At 36.9% G+C, this 21,214-nt stretch overlaps 3 protein-coding genes across 3 annotated transcripts; all 3 read left to right on the top strand.

The window, feature by feature from the left end:
• The first annotated feature begins 1,609 nt into the window (after positions 1-1,609).
• LOC147477583 (autophagy-related protein 18f-like) lies at positions 1,610-8,628 on the top strand. Its single transcript, XM_086584421.1, is given in 9 exon segments — positions 1,610-2,305; positions 4,238-4,702; positions 4,788-5,157; positions 5,160-5,203; positions 5,458-5,676; positions 5,778-6,596; positions 6,706-6,869; positions 7,501-7,862; positions 8,234-8,628. Coding segments are annotated over 8 exon segments (2,400 nt in total). The 5' UTR covers positions 1,610-2,098; the 3' UTR covers positions 7,613-7,862; positions 8,234-8,628.
• Positions 8,629-9,047: 419 nt separating this feature from the next.
• CYCP2;1 (cyclin p2;1) lies at positions 9,048-11,218 on the top strand. Its single transcript, XM_086584423.1, has 2 exons — positions 9,048-9,852; positions 10,760-11,218. Exons 1-2 carry the CDS (start codon positions 9,443-9,445, stop codon positions 11,040-11,042), a joined length of 693 nt encoding a protein of 230 aa, XP_086440549.1. The 5' UTR covers positions 9,048-9,442; the 3' UTR covers positions 11,043-11,218.
• A 670-nt stretch (positions 11,219-11,888) lies between these two features.
• On the top strand, positions 11,889-18,598 carry PEX22 (peroxin 22). The gene is made up of 9 exons (XM_086584422.1): positions 11,889-12,154; positions 12,241-12,507; positions 12,603-12,650; positions 16,351-16,407; positions 16,492-16,593; positions 17,600-17,665; positions 17,765-17,866; positions 18,014-18,130; positions 18,214-18,598. Exons 1-8 carry the CDS (start codon positions 12,053-12,055, stop codon positions 18,125-18,127), a joined length of 858 nt encoding a protein of 285 aa, XP_086440548.1. The 5' UTR covers positions 11,889-12,052; the 3' UTR covers positions 18,128-18,130; positions 18,214-18,598.
• Positions 18,599-21,214: the final 2,616 nt, after the last annotated feature.

Genomic DNA, 21,214 nt, shown 5'->3' with positions numbered 1-21,214 from the left:
GGGATAACTCTTCGACCTGCTAGCTGTTGAATCTCGGCCCGCAGATCCATATAGATCCGAGGACCAAGAGTGGGCATTTGTATTGACCTACTTTTATGACCTATGAGATGGTATGTCATCTGGCCCAATGTAGAATAAGAAGATGGGAACGCGAAGCACATGATCAAGTTCGCAAAACCCTAAAAGGATGTGGGTCTCCTAAGGATATGCGACCCACGAGAGACTCTGGGTCAAACCAAACGCAGGATAAAGGAATAAAGAACGGGAGGCATTGTAGGAAAGTCGCGAAACCCTAAAGGGATAGCTGGAAAGGTAGCGACCACTAGATAGGATGCAGGATCAACGAACCATAAGAAAAGGGAAGAAGATATAAAAAGGAACAGTGAGGAAAGGAAAGGAGAAAAAAAAGAGACAAGAGACAAAAAGAGGAGACTAAAGAGGTTATTAGGTGTAATATTGGTTCACACATTTTTCCTCCTCATTAATTTCTACTTCCTATTTCCTCTCACGAAATTTTAAACACATGAGTTGAAAACGTGCAATACGCTTTTAGACTTCCCTCTTTTTACAAAATGACCGGAATATCCCTTACATTATTCTCTCACGTTTAAGAACACTTAAGGTAATGTGCTCTCGATTTATATCACCAACTTACCATTTGTTAAAAAGAGATTGGTTAATTTGACACAACATCCTAAAGGCAAGATGTTCAAATTCAACACTACATACAAAATATGTCTATTAGTGTATAGCATGTATGCAACTGAGAAAAATGTGTCTTTTAGAATTTAAGCAACACACAAAATTATTGTTTGCTTAGTAGTTAATAGCGATTCTAGAGTGCTGGATTCAAGGCTTCTATGGGGCAATATAGCCTCACCTTTTGCTGGTGGAGGGTCCAGACGGGAGAGTATACAGATTGTGCATATAGTTAATACTCCTTAACTTGAAGGGTTACTTTAAAATATGAAAAATGAGCTCACCAAATAGTCTCGGAGGGAAAGGTAATTTTCCCGCCTTAGCTTACCAACAATTTGACCAAAAGTTCAAAATCTCGTAGTGACTTGAATATCCGACTAAATGAAGTCGCCAAGTCGGCGCACTCGCAGCAATGCAGTTCCAATTATTACTTGTTTATTGACCATCCAACGTTAAAAACGTTTCACCTCTTACCAGCTGCCTTTTCAGCGGGTCGGGTTACTATAGCTAAAACGGTTCATAGTTCAATCCAACACATTTATATTTTGGGTTAGACTCAAACAATAGATTTATGAGCCCCAACGACCAATATTGGGTCCATTCAGTTATGAACATTTCCTACCTCTTGGCTTCTTAACTAATTTGTTTGGTTATTTTTAAGCACCATAAATATACTACTGCAAATAGTATTCTTCAATTGAAACATAAGTAACCAGCCTAATAAAAACGGGTAGTTTGTAATCCAAATTCGTTGAGAAAACCGAAAACCAAACCCATATGAAAAGTGAAAAAAAGCATTGACGCTCTTGAAACAAGAAAGACAAGACGTGTGAAGGTTTTTGTTGTTTTATTACGACACAGCAAAAAGTTAATTATAAGAAGAAAAGGAAACAGAAGAGAGAGAGAGAGAGAGAAAAAGAAGTGCTTAATCAAATAGAAAGAAGGAAAACGAAGTAAGAGAAAACCGAGATAGAAAGAAAAGAGAAAAGATAGATAGAGACGTAAACGACAGAATTATTTTATTATTAATTTTTTATATTACCTGATCTTCAATATCAATATCGCTTCTTTCTTTTGATTTTTTTTTTTTTTTTGAATTCGTTCATGTTGTAAATTTTTGTATATTTGAAAAATAAAATTTTGTATAAATATTTATTTAAGAATTCACTAGTTTTGATTGTTGAATTCTAGAAGGAAGAAAAATTATTGGAGTAAAAAACAGTGAGGAGAAATGGAGATGGGGAAGTTGTATAGTTGAAATAAGGAGGTGGGGCTGTTTCTTTTTACAAGGCTTAGATAGAAACAGCCTGGGTGTTATGATAAGAAGGAAACAGATTGAAGAAGGAGAAAAAAGAAGACTTCTTTTTGTATTTAAGTTTAGTTTGGGGGGATTTGGGGGATGAGGACTGATGTGCAAAAAACGATTGGAGGAGTACCAAGATCAGGGAAGAGTAATGGTTTTTTACCGAATTCGTTTCGGTCGCTTTCTGGTTACTTGAGGACTGTATCTTCAGGTGCTTCTACTGTTGCTTCATCCGTGAGGTCTGCTGGAGCTTCGGTTGCATCTTCCATTGTAGATAAAATCGAAGATGCTAGTGGTGATCAGGTATTTTTGTATGAAATGTTGTTATTTAGCTTGAATTATTGTATTAGATAATGGATAGATTCATTTTGTTGTGGATAGAGGTAGTAAGAATATAGGTAGTTGGAATATTTGGATTCGCATGTTTGATGCATGACCATTTTATGAGGAACTAATTTAGTTTCTATAAATAAAGAAGTTTGTAGTCATTACACCAATCTATATGCTTGTGGATAAGGATAGTGTGTTGAATAGGCAGGATTATTAGCTGATTAGTTCTTGATATTGTATATCTTGCGGTGTTTGTCATGCATGTCAATGCCGGTATGAGTGTAGGTAGATGTCACACATGACACATCCAGCTCAGTTAGTTGGACTTGGGGATTACACTGTTATACGTTAGAGAACTCACTTGGTTAATTTTTGGCAACCAGGCGATTTCAACTGAAATTGTAGTGGTTTGTCATGCATACTCAAGTTACGAAGGTAATGAATTATTGGATTTGAGTACAAGGTTTGATTCGTTAGTTTGTTCTTCTTGTGTTTGAATGTTCGGTTCGTTAAATTTCTCTTGTTGATTCGTTACTCTATCAGATGTGCCAAATAGGCATTAACAACAGGGCATCTTGCCGAGCATGCCTCATGCAGAGCATCGGTGTAGCTGTCATGTTGAGATTATTCAGTTAGATACATTTGGTAACGCCAGTGTCTTTTAAGACATTTTGCTGGAAAGACCACGCGTTGAGTGAACATTTATACATCTCTTAATGTCTGTGTCTTTTAAGACGTTTTGTTGCAGAACACAGGCATTGAGTGAACATTTGTACTAAATATGTTGTTCATGGCTCATGCTAATATGGTATGGGGATTTCCGTTGGAAAACCAGTGTGGTGGTATGTAGACTTGTTTTTCTATTCTTACCATAGGGATCCAGTTGTTATGCTTATGTTGCTCTGGGTCACCAAATTTGAGAATTGGGTAATACTCTCGCTTTCAGGATACAATTGATCACGTAACCAGAATAACTTTCCAGAAGATTTATTGTTATTGGATTAGGGCCCGAAATACTGTCCGGACTCCTGAGACATGTTTTTTATGAAGCCAAACACATTTGATAAATTGTAATGTGAAGACTGTTCTTGTTTTTCTTTTCTAGCCATACAAGTTTAGAACTGCTTATCATATGCAATATGAATTAGCTTCATTTAGTTTTTAGATCATAGCCTATGATAACTTTACAAACCAGGTAGGTTTTTGAGTTTTCCGACAAACTAGCGGAAGCTTGAAGAATGTAACTAATTATTGCAGTCAATTGAGTCTGACATGTGGCATAAGGTTTAAAAGTGAAGTTAGGCCAAGTTTATAATTGAGCTCAAATTGCAGAAGAAAAATATTGCACCCACCCCTCTTTCTTCATCATCTTTACAGGGTTTTACGGTCAGTGTCAATTATATAACCTGAGTATTGTACTTTGTCGAAGTTGAGCAGTGGAATTGAAGTTCTATTACAATCTAGATTTTTCTCTGCTTTTTGTAAGTTTACAAAAATGAAAATATATAGTTGACAACCATTGATATAGATTAATACGTGAAAGAAGAATTATGGTTTTATAAGTTCATATGGTGATATATTTTGTTTTATGTTTGCAGACAAGGTTGTTTCCCGAGCCTTATTCATTAGGCCATCTTTCTGTAATAGTCATCTGGAATGAGATGTCTGATTGAAATAGGATGAGATTATGCGTTATTTATATGTCATTTAGCTTGGCTCCAAATCTTATCCATATAAGAGTCTTAAATAAACTTTTTTTCTAGTCTTTTATTTCTGGCGAGGAATTATGATGTTGTCTGTTGCATAACTAATTTCTTTGGTTTGCATGTGTAACATGATGCTTTTATGCAATTGAATGTTCATATAACATGACTGTTTTTTCTTTTTTACTCACATGTACAAAAGGTGCAATGGGCTGGGTTTGACAAGTTAGAATGTGATGGGAATAGCATTCGCCGAGTGCTTTTGCTGGGTTTTCGGTCTGGTTTCCAGGTTTGGGATGTTGAGGAAGCAAACAATGTAAGGGAGCTGGTTTCCAGATATGATGGCCCTGTTTCTTTTCTGCAAATGCTACCAAAGCCAATAACATCAAAGAGATCACAGGACAAATTTGCAAATGCACGCTCATTGCTTGTAGTTGTTGGTAATGGATCCTTTTCTGGGGGCGGTAATGTTCAAGATGGGTCAGCACCCTCATACAATGGAATTGTTTCCAATGGCTTTGAGCAAGGAAGTGGAAACTTTGGTCCTTCAGTTGTTCGGTTTTATTCCTTTAAGTCCCAGTCTTATGTACATATACTGAAGTTTAGGTCAGCTGTTTACTCGGTAAGGTGCAGTCCTCGAGTTGTAGCTATTTCTCAAGCAGCTCAGGTATGTATTCATGTGAAAGTTGCTCTCACAGTTTTCTGTTTTGGTGAGAGCGAACACCTTCTAACTGCTATATTTTTCTTTGCAGATACATTGTTTTGATGCTGCAACCCTTGAGATGGAATATACTCTTCTGACTTATCCTTTAGTTTCAAGTGTTCCTGGATCTGGAGGTATTGGTTGTGGACCGCTTGCAGTGGGTCCAAGGTGGTTGGCATATAGTGGAAGTCCAGTTGCTGTTTCAAATGCTGGCCGTGTCAGTCCAACACCTGCTGCAAGTCTCTCTGGTTTGCCTTCAAACGGGAGCCTGGTTGCACACTATGCCAAAGAATCAAGCAAGCAACTTGCTGCTGGTATAGTGACCCTGGGAGACATAGGATATAAGAAGCTTTCCAGGTACTACTCTGAGCTACTACCTGACGGAAATGGTTCTCTGAAATCAGGAGTCCTGGCTGGAAACCCATTAATAATGGCCTTCTTCCAGATGCTGATAATGCTGGAATGGTATGCATCGTTTTTGTCTACTTTGCTATGTATAATGATTTTTGTTGTTATTAAATTTATTTGTTTGTTTATTGAGTATGTTTTGTTTACTTTTTGCTAAGAAGGTTTCAATTTAGTCTTCCATGCTATCTTTTCCTGGAAGCATTAAGTTTTTCGATTTCTTAGTTAAATTTGCTGCGATGTGAAAATCCTATCCCGTTTCGCAAATTCTTATGTCTGTTCCATGATGACGACTGAGAATTTGGCTAATGCAGGTCATTGTCAGAGATATTGTATGCAAATCTGTTGTTACCCAGTTTAGAGCACACAGGAATCCTATTTCTGCACTAAGCTTTGATCCTAGTGGAACCCTATTGGTGACGGCTTCTATCCAGGGTCAGACACTTAATGTTTTCCGGATAATGCCTTCAGGATCTAATTCTGATGATTCCTACATGCATCTTTACAAACTGCAGCGCGGCTTAACTAATGCGGTAAAGACACTGTATTTGTATCTCTTACTTTCTTGTTCACGAGAGTACAATTTCTTAGCAGCCTTTTTATATCTAGTTTACTTTGAACAAATATATTTCAGGTTATACAAGACATCAGTTTCAGTGAAGACAGCCACTGGATTATGATCAGTTCATCCAGGGGGACGAGTCATTTATTTGCAATTAATCCTGCAGGAGGAACTGTATTACCGTCTATTGATAGCAGTTTTACTAACGGGAACAATGGGTTGGGGGTGACACCTAAGTCAGCAGTTCGTTGGCCACCTAGTTCAGGTCCAACAAACTTCAATCAACAAAACCTTTTTGCTTCTGGACCTCCTGTTACTTTATCTGTTGTTAGCAGAATAAGGAACGGGAATAGTGGATGGAAAGGCACAGTAAGTGGTGCTGCTGCAGCTGCTACGGGAAGGATTAGTGCTCTTTCCGGTGCTACTGCTTCTGTCTTCCACAATTGCAAAGGCAATGGTATATATGCTGGTACCAGCTCATTGAGGACAAAATATCACCTTCTGGTTTTCTCACCTTCTGGTAGTGTGATTCAATATGTTTTGCGAGCATCTCCTGGGATAGATTCTGAGATGATAGTGTCTCGTTCAACTCCTTTTCATGATGCAACACCAGATAGTGATGCAAGATTTATTGTAGAAGCACTCCAAAAGTGGGATATCTGCCAGAGACGTTCTCGAAGAGAGCGAGAAGATAACAGTGATGTTTATGGAGAATATGGGATTGGAGACAGCAATAAAATATACCCTGAGGAGATGAGAAATGGAAGTAGTGATTATCCTACAACTAAGAGTAAAACCAATACCGGTTCTGAGGAAAGACATCATTTGTATATATCTGAAGCTGAGTTGCAGATGCATCAAGCACAAATCCCGTTGTGGGCAAAACCTGAGGTATTTGGATGACATGCCTAAAGCAAATATATTTTTATATTAGAAACCGAGTAGGTGTTTAGGTGTTGTAGTGGTTTGAAAAGTTTATTATTCTTAAATTTCACTGCAGATATACTTTCAGACTGTGGTAATGGATGGGCTTGAGACAGAAGGTGAAAGTTCTGGAGGGGAAACTGAAATTGAAAGATTTCCCATTCGTGTGATTGAGGCAAGGTCCAAGGATCTGGTACCAGTCTGTGACTACCTTCAAACACATAACCTCCAGCAGTCAAGGTTTGCTTTCTATTGTGTTTATGGTTCTAGAGTTCTAGTATCTTAACGTGCTCTTTATGGTGTCACTATGAATATTTAATAAAGCGTAAATTAGTTTAGCTTGCAATCCTTGCTTGTAACTTCCACTGTTTGGTTTCTTAGTTACTTTTTAGATTATTTCCATAACTGTGAAGGGTGAAATTGTGATACGCAGGTATTGGCACTTGGCCATCATCATTGTATCCAATTTTCTGTGCAGTTGTCAATTTAGGGAGGCTAGTTCAATTTATGGATTGATGTTTAGGCTAGTTGAAAGAGTCTATGTCGGTCACAATGTTCATAACTTCTTAAGCACTCCTATCTGATTTCTATTATCCTTACAGTAGATAGAGTCATACAACACCTAAATTAGTTGGAATCACACTATGACATGCTTACAAGTACGTCAGTACAAAATTATAAATCAATCTTCCTGTGCTTCATCAGGAACAATCCTTTTTGCTCATTGCTATGTGCCTGTTATCCTTGTGTGTTAGGTTATTTTCTTCTCAGTTGGCTTTGTTTGTTCTTGATGTCCTTTTTTCTTTCTTTTTTTTTGATTGTTTTTTTTGTGGGATTAAGTTCTCAATCTAACCATGTTATCTCCAAGCAGGGGGTCAACTTTTGAAAGCAGTAGGAGTGCGCGCAACTGCTGCAGCAGAAGTCTGGGCTGTCGAAGGTGGAAGGCTTTCATGCAGAAACAGCTGTACCTCACTCAGCTCTAGTTCAGAAGGTGCTGCTTTGGCTGAATTTTGCAATGGAATTGATGAGAAAGGTTGGGGTGGTCTCCACACAGAATTGGCTGAGGGCTTTGTACATAGCAATGACAGCCCTAAAATGAAGACTCGACTCGAGTATGTAAATAACAGTGACAGGCGAAGGAAGGTGGAGAGCTGGCCTTAAGTTTGTAAATAATAACAAAGAGAGCCTGAAGATGGATAGTCACCTCAACAGTGATCATGAGTTGGATTAGAGGTAATCCCCTTCTTTAGAAGTGTAATTCTAACTCAAAATGTGACTTGGTGATGTCATCTGACTTTCCTAGGCAATGGTTGAGTTCATTCGTTTTAATGGAATTTGTGTATGCATATGTGCTTTGTATGGTACTGTAACCCACATGCAAATCAATCAACTGAGATAGTAGATAAAGTTAAATGTGGAGTAGATTAGATTGCTGCAGGTTTATTGAAACTTTGATGTCCTAGTTAGTTTTTAGTTGTAACCATCAGGTCTTGTTCTGGTGCTTGAGTGGGGGTTTCTTTCAATACTTACTGTACAATCATAATCACTCTTTTTAGGGTTAACACATCATTTAATAGCCTTTAAAATGTTTTGCTCTGTTACAGGTCCTGAAGGTCAATCTTCAACTCAAGTGTTTCATCCTCCTCAGGCTTGCAACTATTCTTTTATTCTTCAGGGGATCGTTTACGTTCTTAACTGTGTTCATATTTACGGGTGAAAGTGTTGAGAAGGGTTGACAAAAGCGGAAGTGTGGATATTAAGTTGTTGAAGTTTCCATTCCATGGTATTGTAAATAATAAAGTCATGGATCTATATCCAATAATCAGTTGTAACATGTAAGTGATAATAATAGTAGCACGTTTAACTCTTTTAGCTATATCTTTGTACAGGGAGCCCGTTCACCGGTTTGATGTAATTTGAAGTGAAATGTGCAAGTGAGGGAACTCAGGTTCACACGTGTTGTTTCTTTTTGTATTCTGAGTTTCCAACTATTTGTGCATGTCTTTTTGGCTTTCCTCATGTGAGGAATATGCACGTTGTTGTGTATGGTATGGTTCATGATGAAGGTGGGGGTATACATGCTTGACTAGTAATCTGTTCTAGGTAAATTGAGTCGATACACGATTAGACATCCAAGGGTTTGATTTTTACACCCCTTTGACACGATTAGTCTGCTTTACAAAAATGTGTTGAGATTTATATAAAGTCACTACTGAAGAGTGATACGTGAATCCATACTTTTAGGAAGAATTTGATGGGAAATTTTGCACTAGTACGAGTGTAGAAAGTAGAAACATTTGATAGTGACAATGTCTACTGTAGAGTATCCCTTGTTCTTTCTTGATTGAGGTACTGACGTGACCTAAGGATGGTGTACAAACTAGAAATATATGCGTAGCTTCTGCAGCTGGGTGGAACATGGTTGCTTTACAAGAAGTCAAGAACAAGTGCTGTGCAAGATAATATGTTCGTTACTGCTGCCAAGTTATGACCAGTTTCGTTAAGTAGGTAGATACCCTTATATCAAAACTTACTCATTTATCAATTCCTATACCTTGCTTTTGTTCACAAATTCACACCCACCAAATCCAACGGTAACCACACAAAATCTGCCAGAAAGATACCTCAAGCTGCAGCCTTTCATTGGTCTTATTCTTAGTTTCTCTTGTGCCACTCGGTTTAAAAAATCCATAATGAAGATGAGAATGACACGTGTCCATCAATTATTCCTTCCAAAAAGATAACATGTGCATGTATGCACGTGTATTCTGAAGAAAAGCAAGTCAGAGAAAAAAAAAATGCTGGTGGCTTAGATGATAGAAGGAGAGGAGGAGAGCCAACGGCGGGCCGAGCCGACAGAAACTGAGTTGGCACCGCCGAGGGTATTAACCCTATTGTCTTTCGTGTTAGAAAGATTAGTTGCTCGTAATGATGGGATCGCAGTAAGCGTGAAGCAACAAGAACAACGACAACATGAAGCAAAGGAAGAAGGGAAGAAGAGTTTGAAGGTGTTCGATGGAGTAAGAGCACCAAGTATAACTATAGGGAAGTACTTAGAGAGGATATACAAATACACAAACTGCAGTCCATCATGTTTTGTGGTTGGATATGTTTACATAGATAGATTGCTGCATAGATATCCTGACTCACTAGTGATCTCTCTTAACATTCATAGGTTGCTCGTTACAAGTGTCATGGTAGCTGCCAAAATGCTTGACGATGTGTAAGCTCTGTTTTCTTTGTCTACACTTTGTTTTTGCACTTTAAGAGTTTTTATTTAATTTGGCGAGATTGATTGTTTTGAGTCTTAGTGTTAGTGGAATTAATGCATCGAATGCGTTGGCAATTAATGCATCAAGTGTTCACAATTTGTTTTTGGTCGATTTTCATTGGGGTCCTGATGTATTAAATTGTTCGCCAGAAGTCTGACACTTTGGCGATGACAAGGCCGGTTTTATTGACATTTTCACTGAGCTGAACTGCCATTTTTTACTTCCAATTGAGTCCAAAACAAGTACTAGATTGTTGAGCTACCTTGATGACTTACTTTGGGCTGAATTGCCATGCTAGAAATAGCTGTTTCTAAAGAGTGTTTCTGTGTGTTGTCAACTTGATATTGTGCGAGGATGAGGTGAATACTGCTAAACTTTTATGAATGTCACCTCCATCTTTCTTGCAACTGTCATATTAGGAAAAGTGACAGTTGTACTGTAAAACTTTTGTGTAACATCACTCATTCCATGTTGCTCTTCAAGCATTCGCTTTTGTATCAAGGACATGATTACGAGGAATAAACCCCGCCATTCGGTGGACTTCTGTAGACCATCAGCCTTATTTTCTCTGCTGTCAGTAGAATGTGATCAATATTGTACTTCTAGGGAAATAATTCAAGGATGTAGGACCATTAAATGGAGTGCAACTTTTCATAATTGAATTAGCTAGGTTCTATATATTTCAAAAGTGATGGAAAGTGAAAGTCCTTGGGACTCCATGTCTCCTTTGCAGTATTATGGCATGCACGATTCTGTTTTAGGTAGGGTTCTGCAACGGGAGTTTCAACTTTATTTTGTATATGTTTCACTTAGGTGTAAGGAATAGGCAAAAAGCTTTTTTTGACTTTTATCCTGCAGGCACTACAACAACGCATTTTACGCTCGGGTTGGGGGTGTGAGCAACAAAGAATTGAATCGACTTGAGTTAGAGTTGCTGTTCTTGTTGGACTTCAGTGTCGTGGTCAGCTCACGAATTTTTGAAAGCTATTGCCTGCACTTGGAAAAGGAGATGATGTTATGGGGTGGAGTTGACCAGAGGATTGATAAGCTAATGGCTTCTAGTTCTTTGGATGACGAGACTGAGATATCCGTTGAGTATACTCAACAAAGTTCTTCGCCGCCTTCTCAAACCATTGATTGATATGATCACGTCTTTTTTTTCAAATGGTTTAGATAGATCTTGTAATCCAAGTTTGCCTTCTGGCCTTGGTCCCACCCATATCTGACTAGGGATGATCAGGGTAAACAACTTGCTTCTCCAAAAATTAACACAAAGGGAAAATTGATTACCTGGAATGAAATTCATTTGGTTTTCCATATTGATAGTGTTTTTAGCTTGAAAATTAAGTAAATGCTTTTTAGTATCGACCTATGTTGCACGGATGTGGACATTGATGAGGACACAGACACTGACGCGGTGGACTCAGCAAAAGACGTGGAAATTAATTAATATTTATAATTTTATTTTATATAAATTAAATATTAAAAACTAAATTAAATATATTAATATTTATAAATTCAAAACTATTAAAAATAAATAGCCACAAAATTAAGTTTAATATTTCATAATCAAACTTTAAAAATATGTCATAAGTCTTATAAAAAATAAAAAATAAAAAAATTGAGTTTTTTAATATTATTTTTTTTTGTCAAAATCCACGTCTTGACCATAATGACCACGTCCTGACTACATTTTGACCCACGTGCAGTTTAGTTGACCGCATCCAACGCGCGTCCATGTCTGTCCATTGGTAGGGGTGCGTCCGTGCTTTAGAGGTATCCACATGTTCTGTAATAAGAGCAGGAGCTGGACAAAAGTTATGGCCTAGACAATACTAGGCAATATCTACGTTATAGCCTTCATAAGGTTGCTGGGCCGGGCTTACGTATATACTTTGGATCTTAAACCAAGTCCAGCCCAATTCACACACAACAAACTTTTGAGAAAAGTGAATATGATGAAAAATTAGGTGCAACACATAGACTCACACGAACCAATAAGATTCTGACACATCAGCTTTCTGACTTGACCTTCTCTTTCCTCTCTCTTAAAAAAACGAGTCACCCCCTAAAAGCACACCATGATCATCAACTCCATTCAACAATTCTTTTAAAAAAAAAAACAAAAAACGAGCCACGTCATAAAAAAAAATGGCACCAAATCAATCAAACGAAGATGCAATTCAACTCATCAAACGTTTCGGTGCATACATAACACTGAAAATCACAAATCTATTCTCCATTACAAGCTTGGTAAGTAAAAAAAACATATTTAATTTACCGATTTGTTTGATTTATCAGCTGAAATTTATTAAAGTATTGATTTTTATGTATGTTAGAATTCGAGGTCAGTTGGAACTGTAGCTGGTTTAGCTTTAGCTATGGTGTTGACGTGGAGATTATTGAGAAGTCCAAGTAGTGGTGGTGGGAATAATAGTAATAGTAATCAAAGGAGAAGACGACAAGAAGTACCGAAACGACAAGTTGGTGGAAGTAGTAGTGGTAGTAATGTAGGTAGTGGTTCTAGTGGGGGTGTTGTTGTTGCTACTGGAAATGATGATTTGAGAGCTCAGAATGTTATTGACGAGTTTTTTCAGCCTGTTAAGGTAGTTTTGAATAGTTTGAATGGTGTATTTTTAAGGTTTATGTTTATAACTTGATTGATTTGATGATTGGTTTTGTTTGTTGTTTTATTTTGTAGCCGACGTTGGGGCAAGTAGTGAGGCAGAAGTTGTGTGAAGGAAGAAAGGTAATTTGGTTTATGGTTTGAGTTAGTTTTTTTTTTGCATAGTTGGATATAGTTATGTAGTGAGATTAGTCCCTTGAGATAGTTAAGTATGGATTGAATTTGTTTTTAGGAAAGAATAGAGAAATGGTTAAGTTTAGAAAGTGTATACTGTTTTTTTTTTCACTTTGTAACTCAAATGGATTATGTAGATTAATCATATAAGTGTATGGTAGTGTTTGATATAGGTCGGAAACATGGGTTACAACGGTGTGTTCTCATCATGAGAAAAAACTAGATAAGGAAACTTCCACTGTGAGATATGAGTTGTTTATAGGTTCACTTGTCTTAGGTCCTTAGCTACTCCTTGCCATCTTTGGTACGCCCTTTATGTAATTCTCATCCTTTACTATTTTGCAGCCAAGCATATATTTGGTATCTTTCATGACAATAAACCATGCTGGCCCTGTTGAATTAAAAGTCCCCAAGGATTTAAAATGACTAAGAAGTGCTGGAAGAATGGCGCCAACAAGGAAAGATAACCTATGATAACTCCGAGATCATCACCCAATATTTCGCATAATACTTTTTGGACACTTGTTTTACGTCCTATGATACTTGCATTGATTTCCTTAGCTTTCAATTGTTTTTTATATTTCTTTTGTGGATAGCGATACTTAAATACGACATTAAAACAAAGATCACTGAAATGGAATTGGTGATGCTGAATATTATTATAGATTGAATGTATTGGTTTGCTACAAAGATAATACCTATGAAGAGAAAGCTAAATGATAATGCATATCTTTGTAATTACAAGGTAATATATTAGATGGGATTCTTGTATCTATACCGCGTCCTAGATTTTAGGACATAAAGAGTCATATTCCCGTTTCCCTTACCAGTGCCTGTACGCAATTTGTATGTAAGTAGATAACTATATCCTTGGTCCTAACGCTGTTAGTTGACTATGAATAACTCTGACACATTCCTAAATGCTTTGAAAGGAATGGATCTTTCCTTCAAAGAGCCTCTGTTCCCTCTAAGGAGAAGGACATAAGGTTAATATGCTGGGAATATATAAGTGGGACCCTTTGCTTGTTCTCAATTTTGTAGCAAAAGCTTTGCCTGTAATTTTTGTATGAAGGGTATATATAATAAAACTTCAGAGATAATACTTGGTAGATTCATGACATTTAAGATAATATATCCACACACGGGGAAAAATAAATCAACGAGAGTAACAGCATCTGCATTCCAGATAACGTATTAACAGTCAGAGCCTTTAATATTGTGCATGTTCGTTGGATTGAGTTCAATTCAGATATACCATGTTAAAGTTCATCTTGCTCTGCATACTTTATTGTTTATTAAATCCTTCTTACCTAGATGATTGCTAAGAAAAATAAGATTCCATGAATACATCACTGTGATCCTTGGATGTAAAACAGACATTAACAACAATATATAATAAGAAAAACCTAATATTATAGTAAATATCCTAAACGAGTTAGATAACTTAACATGTAGAATTTTCCGTGGCTGGTGTAGCCACTTGGCGTTGCTGATCCACGCAATAAGACATAACCAGCTGGCTTGTAGCTGGACAAAATAGTGGGTGAACAAGCAACGAGTGTCTGGGGTCTCAGAAAATTCCAGACTAGTTCTGCTCCTAGCAACCATGAGAAAAAGAAAAGAAAATATAGCATATAGTGAATATCTTAAATGAGTAAGAAATGTTAACATGTAGAATTTGTCATGGCTGGTGTGGACACTTGGTATTTCTGCATCCAAGCAATAAGACAAAGTGCTGGCTCTTAGATGGGCAAAAATAGTGGGTGAAGAAGCAATGGGTGTCTGGAGTTGCAGAAAATTCCAGACATATTCTGCTCCTAGCAATGCCAGGCGCTATTTAGGATAGACACCATTGTGATAGAGTCTAAGTCAAAATTCTTTTCGGCAATTTTTAAGCGACTTTCTATCATGCAACCTCTCCAAATTAATGTTAGGAGACATTTTCTGGTGTTGAGTTCACTTTTGTAAGGTACATAACGAGCATATCTAGTATATGAATTACAAATTTTAATAGTTTAACTAAGTAACTTCTGTGTGGTTGATAAGTAATTGAAGTTGTTGATGAATGGCTTTGAGGAGGACCCTGAGTCGAAAATCATCAACACTAAAACATTCAGATTATCTTTATGCATACTTACCGAGTGAGGAGTTCCATATAATCCGGGCATCTTACAACTTTGTGAGGTACGTTGGGGACTTGGGGTCATTAGCTTGGAGTTGACATTAAAGATCAGGATGTATTGGGTGTCTGAACTAGCTTTTTGCGTGAGTGGTGGGTGTTAGAGATTACCATTTCCAGTGTGCTGATTGATTTTGGATAAGTCCTTAGTCCTTTGTTTGTTAAGTTGAAGCATCTTTGGAAATGAAGCTTCGATAAGTACTTAAGTAGTAAGCATTGTTTTGACACATCCTTCATGATTTGTTGATCTAAAAAGGTTCTCGACGCCACATAAATATACAATTAAAATGGGAGCGTGAATTCGGGAATTTTCATGATGTAATTATAGACTCAATCCAATGTGTTCTTAATGTTGTGCTTGCTCTCAATTGTCATTTGTTGTTATTAGTTTGTACAACTATATTAAAACTTTATGCATAAATTTTAATACAACCATTGTCATAGGGCCTTTCGCATTCTTGGTTTTACCTAATCATAGTAAGAATGTGCAAAATGGTATCAAATCTTCTGGAAAGAGTCTTGGTCAATCTATAGTCTTGTTCTCTTTTATATTAATGTTTCTCCATGTGACAACTGACAATGACACTACGTTGCATCTGTTTGATATCTCTAGCTATTTTTTTCTTTTGTTGCAAGAACCTCTTTTTAGTAACTCATGTTTAATATTAGAGTTCTCTATTATGTTTCTATATCTGGTTCAAAAGCCGCTGCTGCATTTTATTTTTTGTGTGTGTCTCATACTTGCTGTTTCCCAGCGTTTTATGTTGTAAAGTTGTACTGGTGATGTGATGTATTGTTACCACTTTTCCATCCAAAAGAAAAGTTCCTAGATGTTAAATATGTTTCTATGGTCAAATGCATACAAGAGTCCTAGGAAACGTTTCTTTGTCCATCAATTATTGATCTACTAGATTATGCCTCGTGCCTTAAAGGCAATCATCAGGGCGGAGGCACACTTTGGGTTAGTGATTTATCAACGATATATGATATAGTCTAAGAAACTATAAGATAAACCCATGTAGCAGAATGGAAATGGATTAGTAATATCTTCAATGTACTTGTGAATTTTCCTGGGTTTGAGACCCAATGTTGGAGCATATATATTTTTTTTATAAATTACTGTCTAACTTATTAATGAGAACAAAAAGGAAAAACAGTAAAAATGCTTCTAGCAAGAGTCGAACCCGTGTCTACCACCAATGGAACGCCTCATCCACCCGGTACACAAACACTACTTAAGTGATATTAAACCGACGTATTAAAAAAAAACGCTAAAAACGTGTATCACTAGGTTGATCAGGCACTCAACAACCGTTTGATGGAGCTAGAATCGATCTGGGCTGTCCTTTGTGTGTTATTTTGTCCTGCAGTGCGAAAAAAATCCCTAGCTTATTATATATATAAAATCATCTTTCTTTGTACAAGAAATTTGATCTTTCATTTATCAGCTCCTTGTTCGTTTGTATGTAGGTTACTTGTCGGCTGCTAGGTGTCATCCTTGAGGAAAGCAGTCCGGAGGAGCTGCAGGTGGATGAGAGATTCATTTTTACGCATTCTTTAAACGTATAACTGTATCTGAAATGTGCATTGTTTATTTATTTTTCTTAACAGAAACAAGCAACTGTCAGGACCTCTGTGCTGGAGGTATTACTGGAGGTGACTAAGTTCTGTGATCTGTATCTTATGGACAGAATTCTGGATGCGAGAGTGGGGGTCATTATAACATATGTTATTACATCCACTGCATCTTACCTTTCTATTTATTAGCATTCTATAGTATTTTCCTTGTATTCTTATTATCATATAGACACTGGTTCAACGGGTGCATATTGATGAGCTCATGATTGCCTTCCTTCAATTTGTAGAACCTATTATATTTGAATGTAGCGATGATGGTCTATGTAAATTCATGCGATGGTAGATTATAGAGTATGGACACAAGTAGTCAATTGTTCCTTTGGTTGTGCATACACACCAGTACTTGAGCACACAATGATAGAAAGTTGATTGGAGAAGTTTGATGCTTTAAATTACCAAATATGCTGGTAATTGATTATCCAATTGCATTTAGGTAATGTTTGGCATTCTTATTTTTTGGTTGTGGTAGACTGTAGAGGGAAGTAGGTCTAAAGTTGCTTTGGTTGTGTATATATTTGTGTGCTTGGGTGTGCCCATAGAAAGTTGTGCTTGATAGATTTCACTTTGTCTGATGATGTGAACCCCAACCCCCCCCCCCCCCCAACACACACCCACCCACCTCACCTCTTCTCTCTGGGGTCAATGTTTGCTGATGCATCAATGCTGTGTATATGAGTTGATGCACATTTGTTCCCCTGTGCTCAAGCTATTGCAGCACTTAAGCCTTCCATCAGTGTTGTAATAATGAATCATTTGACATGTGCATTTCTATAACTGAAGAATGCAATTTATACATCTTTCTTCAAGCCATTTCAAAATTGAACTTCGATCATATTTTAGTTCTTTGGGATGAACACTTTTCTGCACACTGATCTGTGCACAAAATAGCACCTTTTATTAACATATCTATGCCCATCTTTTCCAGAACTTATTTCTATAATTCGGATGAGAGATTCTAGTTCTTTCAAAATTCTAGTTAAGTAATTCATATCATCGAACATTATGATCTAATTCTGATGTTGCATGTACAATGGATTTGCAATAGTATACCTTGTCATTAACTAGTGTGATTGTTGTACAGGAAAAAGTTCTTTTGGCTCTAGAAGAGGCAGGGGTTTTTACATCTGGTGGCCTTGTTAAAGATAAGGTAGAACCCAATTGGTTTCAAACTTTCCTCACTTTTTACAATATGCTTGTGGTTTGTATTTGTGTTCTTAACAATTTCCTGTAATGGTACCATCTGTAGGTTCTTTTTTCTAGCACCGAAAATGGGCGAATTTCGTTTGTTCGACAGCTTGAACCAGATTGGCATATTGATACAAGTCCTGACATTGTCTTTCAGTTGGCGGTAAAATCCTATTCCTGCATATATGAAACGACTGTTGTTAACTAATTTATATGCAGTTTGCTGTATTTCATTGATTCCTTTTGTAAAACTCATCGCACTGATTTTTTTTTTTTTTTTTTTTTTTTTTTTTTAAATTATTTTGAGCAGAGGTTCATTAAATATCAGCTTCACATTTCTTCTAGTAGACCTGACCGTACTGCTTCAAATGTCTTCCATTCCCCAAGCTTGGAACATTTCTTTGGATTACTTGATAGAAATTGAATAGTGAGTATGCGTTCATAGCTGAAAATTATCCAAATTTGCGATCAACTTCTTCTTTTAGTGTCTAATTTGTACTTATTTTTCAGCTTCAGTTCCGGGCGTCACTTTTGATAAGTATATTCAGCTTTCAGATCTGAACAAGCGTCACTCAACATTTTATGTCACAAAGACCCCGTCTGATCAGTTTGGTTCTAGTGCAGAAGAAGGGACCCTTACTGTTGTTTGGACTAAAGACTCGTGGGCTAACCCCCACCTGGAACAAGCTTTTATGTCGAGAATTTGTGCACCAAATTGGATTGTCTTTTAATTGCAAGAATTTTCTATAAAGGTTTAGTTGTAACTTGTAAGCAAGTATCCTCAGATCAGTCATTTTGTAGTTGTGGATGTATATGCAGCAACTTTGTGTTATCGGGCACCCAATCTTATTTCATAGATATGCCAATCTTATAAAATGTGTGATTTCTGAAGTTCCATCCTTATTGTTGAAATCTTAACTGGTAAGAGCATTCCCAATGGCAGGTGACTTTGAGGGAAATAACTACTTCACCCTTAAGTCCCCAAAACAATGGTCCAATGCACAATGGTTCTTTTTAAAACAAAGTATGTTTTCTGGAGATTATGACATGGTTTACTAGAAAGGATTTGTAACCGATTATCTTCCCAGTTCCAAAATGTCTTGAAAACTTAGTAGCAGGCAAACATTGATGCAGAACGGGCATACTTCTAATTAACAAGATACGGTACAAACCAAAAACATTATGCATTGGAAGTGGCGTTTTCATATGGATTCAACATTATAATAACACAACTAGTTAAGACCATAGTTTGGGATTTTGGAATTCTCGGAATTCCGACAAATCCAAAAATCGAAATTCATCAAATTTTGATCCCTTTATATTTGGAATTTCAACTAATTTCGAAATAATTAAAATTTCAATTCTATATTTGGAATTCCAATTTTTTGAAAAATTGAAATATTAGGCGGAATTCCAAAATTTCGTTCGGAATCACAAACACTGGTTATGACAGTGGGAACTTGTACCATCTGATGTAGGTTATGCAATTGACTAAGAAAGTAGTTTTCAAGAAATAAATCTACCACCAATGTTACCAATCGACCACAAAATAAATCTACCACCAATGTTACCATTGATGCCAATTCCTGATATATTATTATGTCTACAAAATTTTATAATTTTTTGTCTATGCCGTCGAAATATCAACCGGTCAAAATATCAACAGTCGGACCAACTGGTGTTAGCCGTAAAACTGGTGGAACCAATCTATGGTTCTGCACTGTGCACAAAATTTCACGCGTGTGTCAAATTAAGATTTAATCAATGTGTGGTTAAGTCAAATAATGTTCCCACCTAGCATGACAAAAAGCAGAGTACTCAAAAAAGTAACTGTGACCGTCAGTGGGTGGGTACGAATACCGTTGGTCACAATAATATCATACTTTAATACTTACCATATTTCCTATCGTAAAAATATTTGAATGACCGTAGTAAGAGCATTTGCAATGTAGGTGATAGAGGGGGGAAGTGATAACTATCACCTACTTTCCTCCAAAAGTGTTGTGTAATCTTTGGGTGATAAACTTCGGTGATAGTTTTTCAGAAGTTCAAAAAGGTGAAACCTTCCACCGAAGTTTATCAATCGACTTGTTAACCGGACGGGATGTTGGATTCGTCACGGATTATAAAACTCACCGGGACGGAATCCAACATCCCGTCCGAGTCCTAACGGCTAGTGTACCAACGGTCAAAAAGTCAGAACGGTAAAAAAACGGTCAAAATAAAAAACTTTGGTATATATACAACATTTGTTTCATTTCAACTCACACTTCCAATAATTATATATCATATTTCTTCTTCTTTAAAATCAGTTCTTAAAAAAACCAAATATCAAATGACATCAACTCAAGCATCTCAAGCAAGTGGTAGCACTCAAGCAAAAGCGAGAGCTCACTTTAGCATGTCCGATGATCAAGCTCTATGTCTTGCTTGGATAAAAATTAGTGAAGACTCCATTGTTGGTGCTTTCCAAAATGCAAAAGGATTTTGGAATCGTGTAACAAACGAGTTCAATCAAGCACGTGGGTCGGATAGGTCTCCCAATTCAATTAGCGGTAGGTGGAAATATATTTCAAAAATGATGAACAAATTTGTTGCAATTGTGAATGCGGTGGAGGCTCGACATGCAAGTGGTACAACAATACAAAGCCGGTAATTACAAGCGTTGTCAATTTGGAATTTATTGATTATCTTAGTCTTAGTCTAATTATTTCCGTCTTCGCCTCTAATTATCTTAGTGTATTTATTATTTCCATTTTAGTCTTAGTCTAATTATTATCTTAGTCTAATTATTATTGCGGTTTAATTATCTTAGTCCTAGTGATTATTTTAGTCTAATTACCACCATTTTTTTTAGTTGTCCGAGGCAAGGATGGCGTACCAACCACAAGAAAAATCGGCTTTTCACTTGATCATTGTTACGTTATACTCAAGGATAATCCAAAGTGGAGTAACGTTTTTTGAGGCAAGGTCAAGCCGCCCACAAAGGAAAAGGTCGCAAAAATGATGGTGAAGATTCAACTTCTAATTCACCAAGTGTTGGTGGAGTTGAATTGAGGGTTCTCAAGAAATAGAAGCCCAAAAGAAATGGAAGCGCCCTATTGGATCGAAGAAAGCCAAGTCCAAAAGGAACCAAGAAAAATCAATTGGTATGTTGGAGGTTACTTTACACGCGTTTAGAGGATACATTTTCACGGGATGCAAATGAAACACAAAAATGCTTTAGAACTTAGGGAAAGGGAACTTGCATATGGTCAAAGAACTGTGATGGCAAGAGAAGAAAAAAATTGGATTCAAGCAGAAAAAATCAGGTTCAATTGGAAAAAATCGGCTTCAAAAGATGCAATATGAAGCTAAGATTTTAGCGACCGATACAAGTGTCCTCCATCCCGATACAGCTTTTATAATTGAGCAACAACAAGCTGAAAATCGTCTTTGAATGGGGAAGGGCTAGAGGTGGTTCTAGCTCTAACTAAGCTTATGTATTTTAATTATCTAGTATTTTATTTTA

Source organism: Coptis chinensis, chromosome 9 (genome assembly GCF_015680905.1).
Source record: "Coptis chinensis isolate HL-2020 chromosome 9, ASM1568090v1, whole genome shotgun sequence".
NCBI lineage: Eukaryota > Viridiplantae > Streptophyta > Magnoliopsida > Ranunculales > Ranunculaceae > Coptis > Coptis chinensis.
Note: the sequence above shows the minus strand (reverse complement) of the source record. Positions and strands in the feature narration are given on the sequence as shown.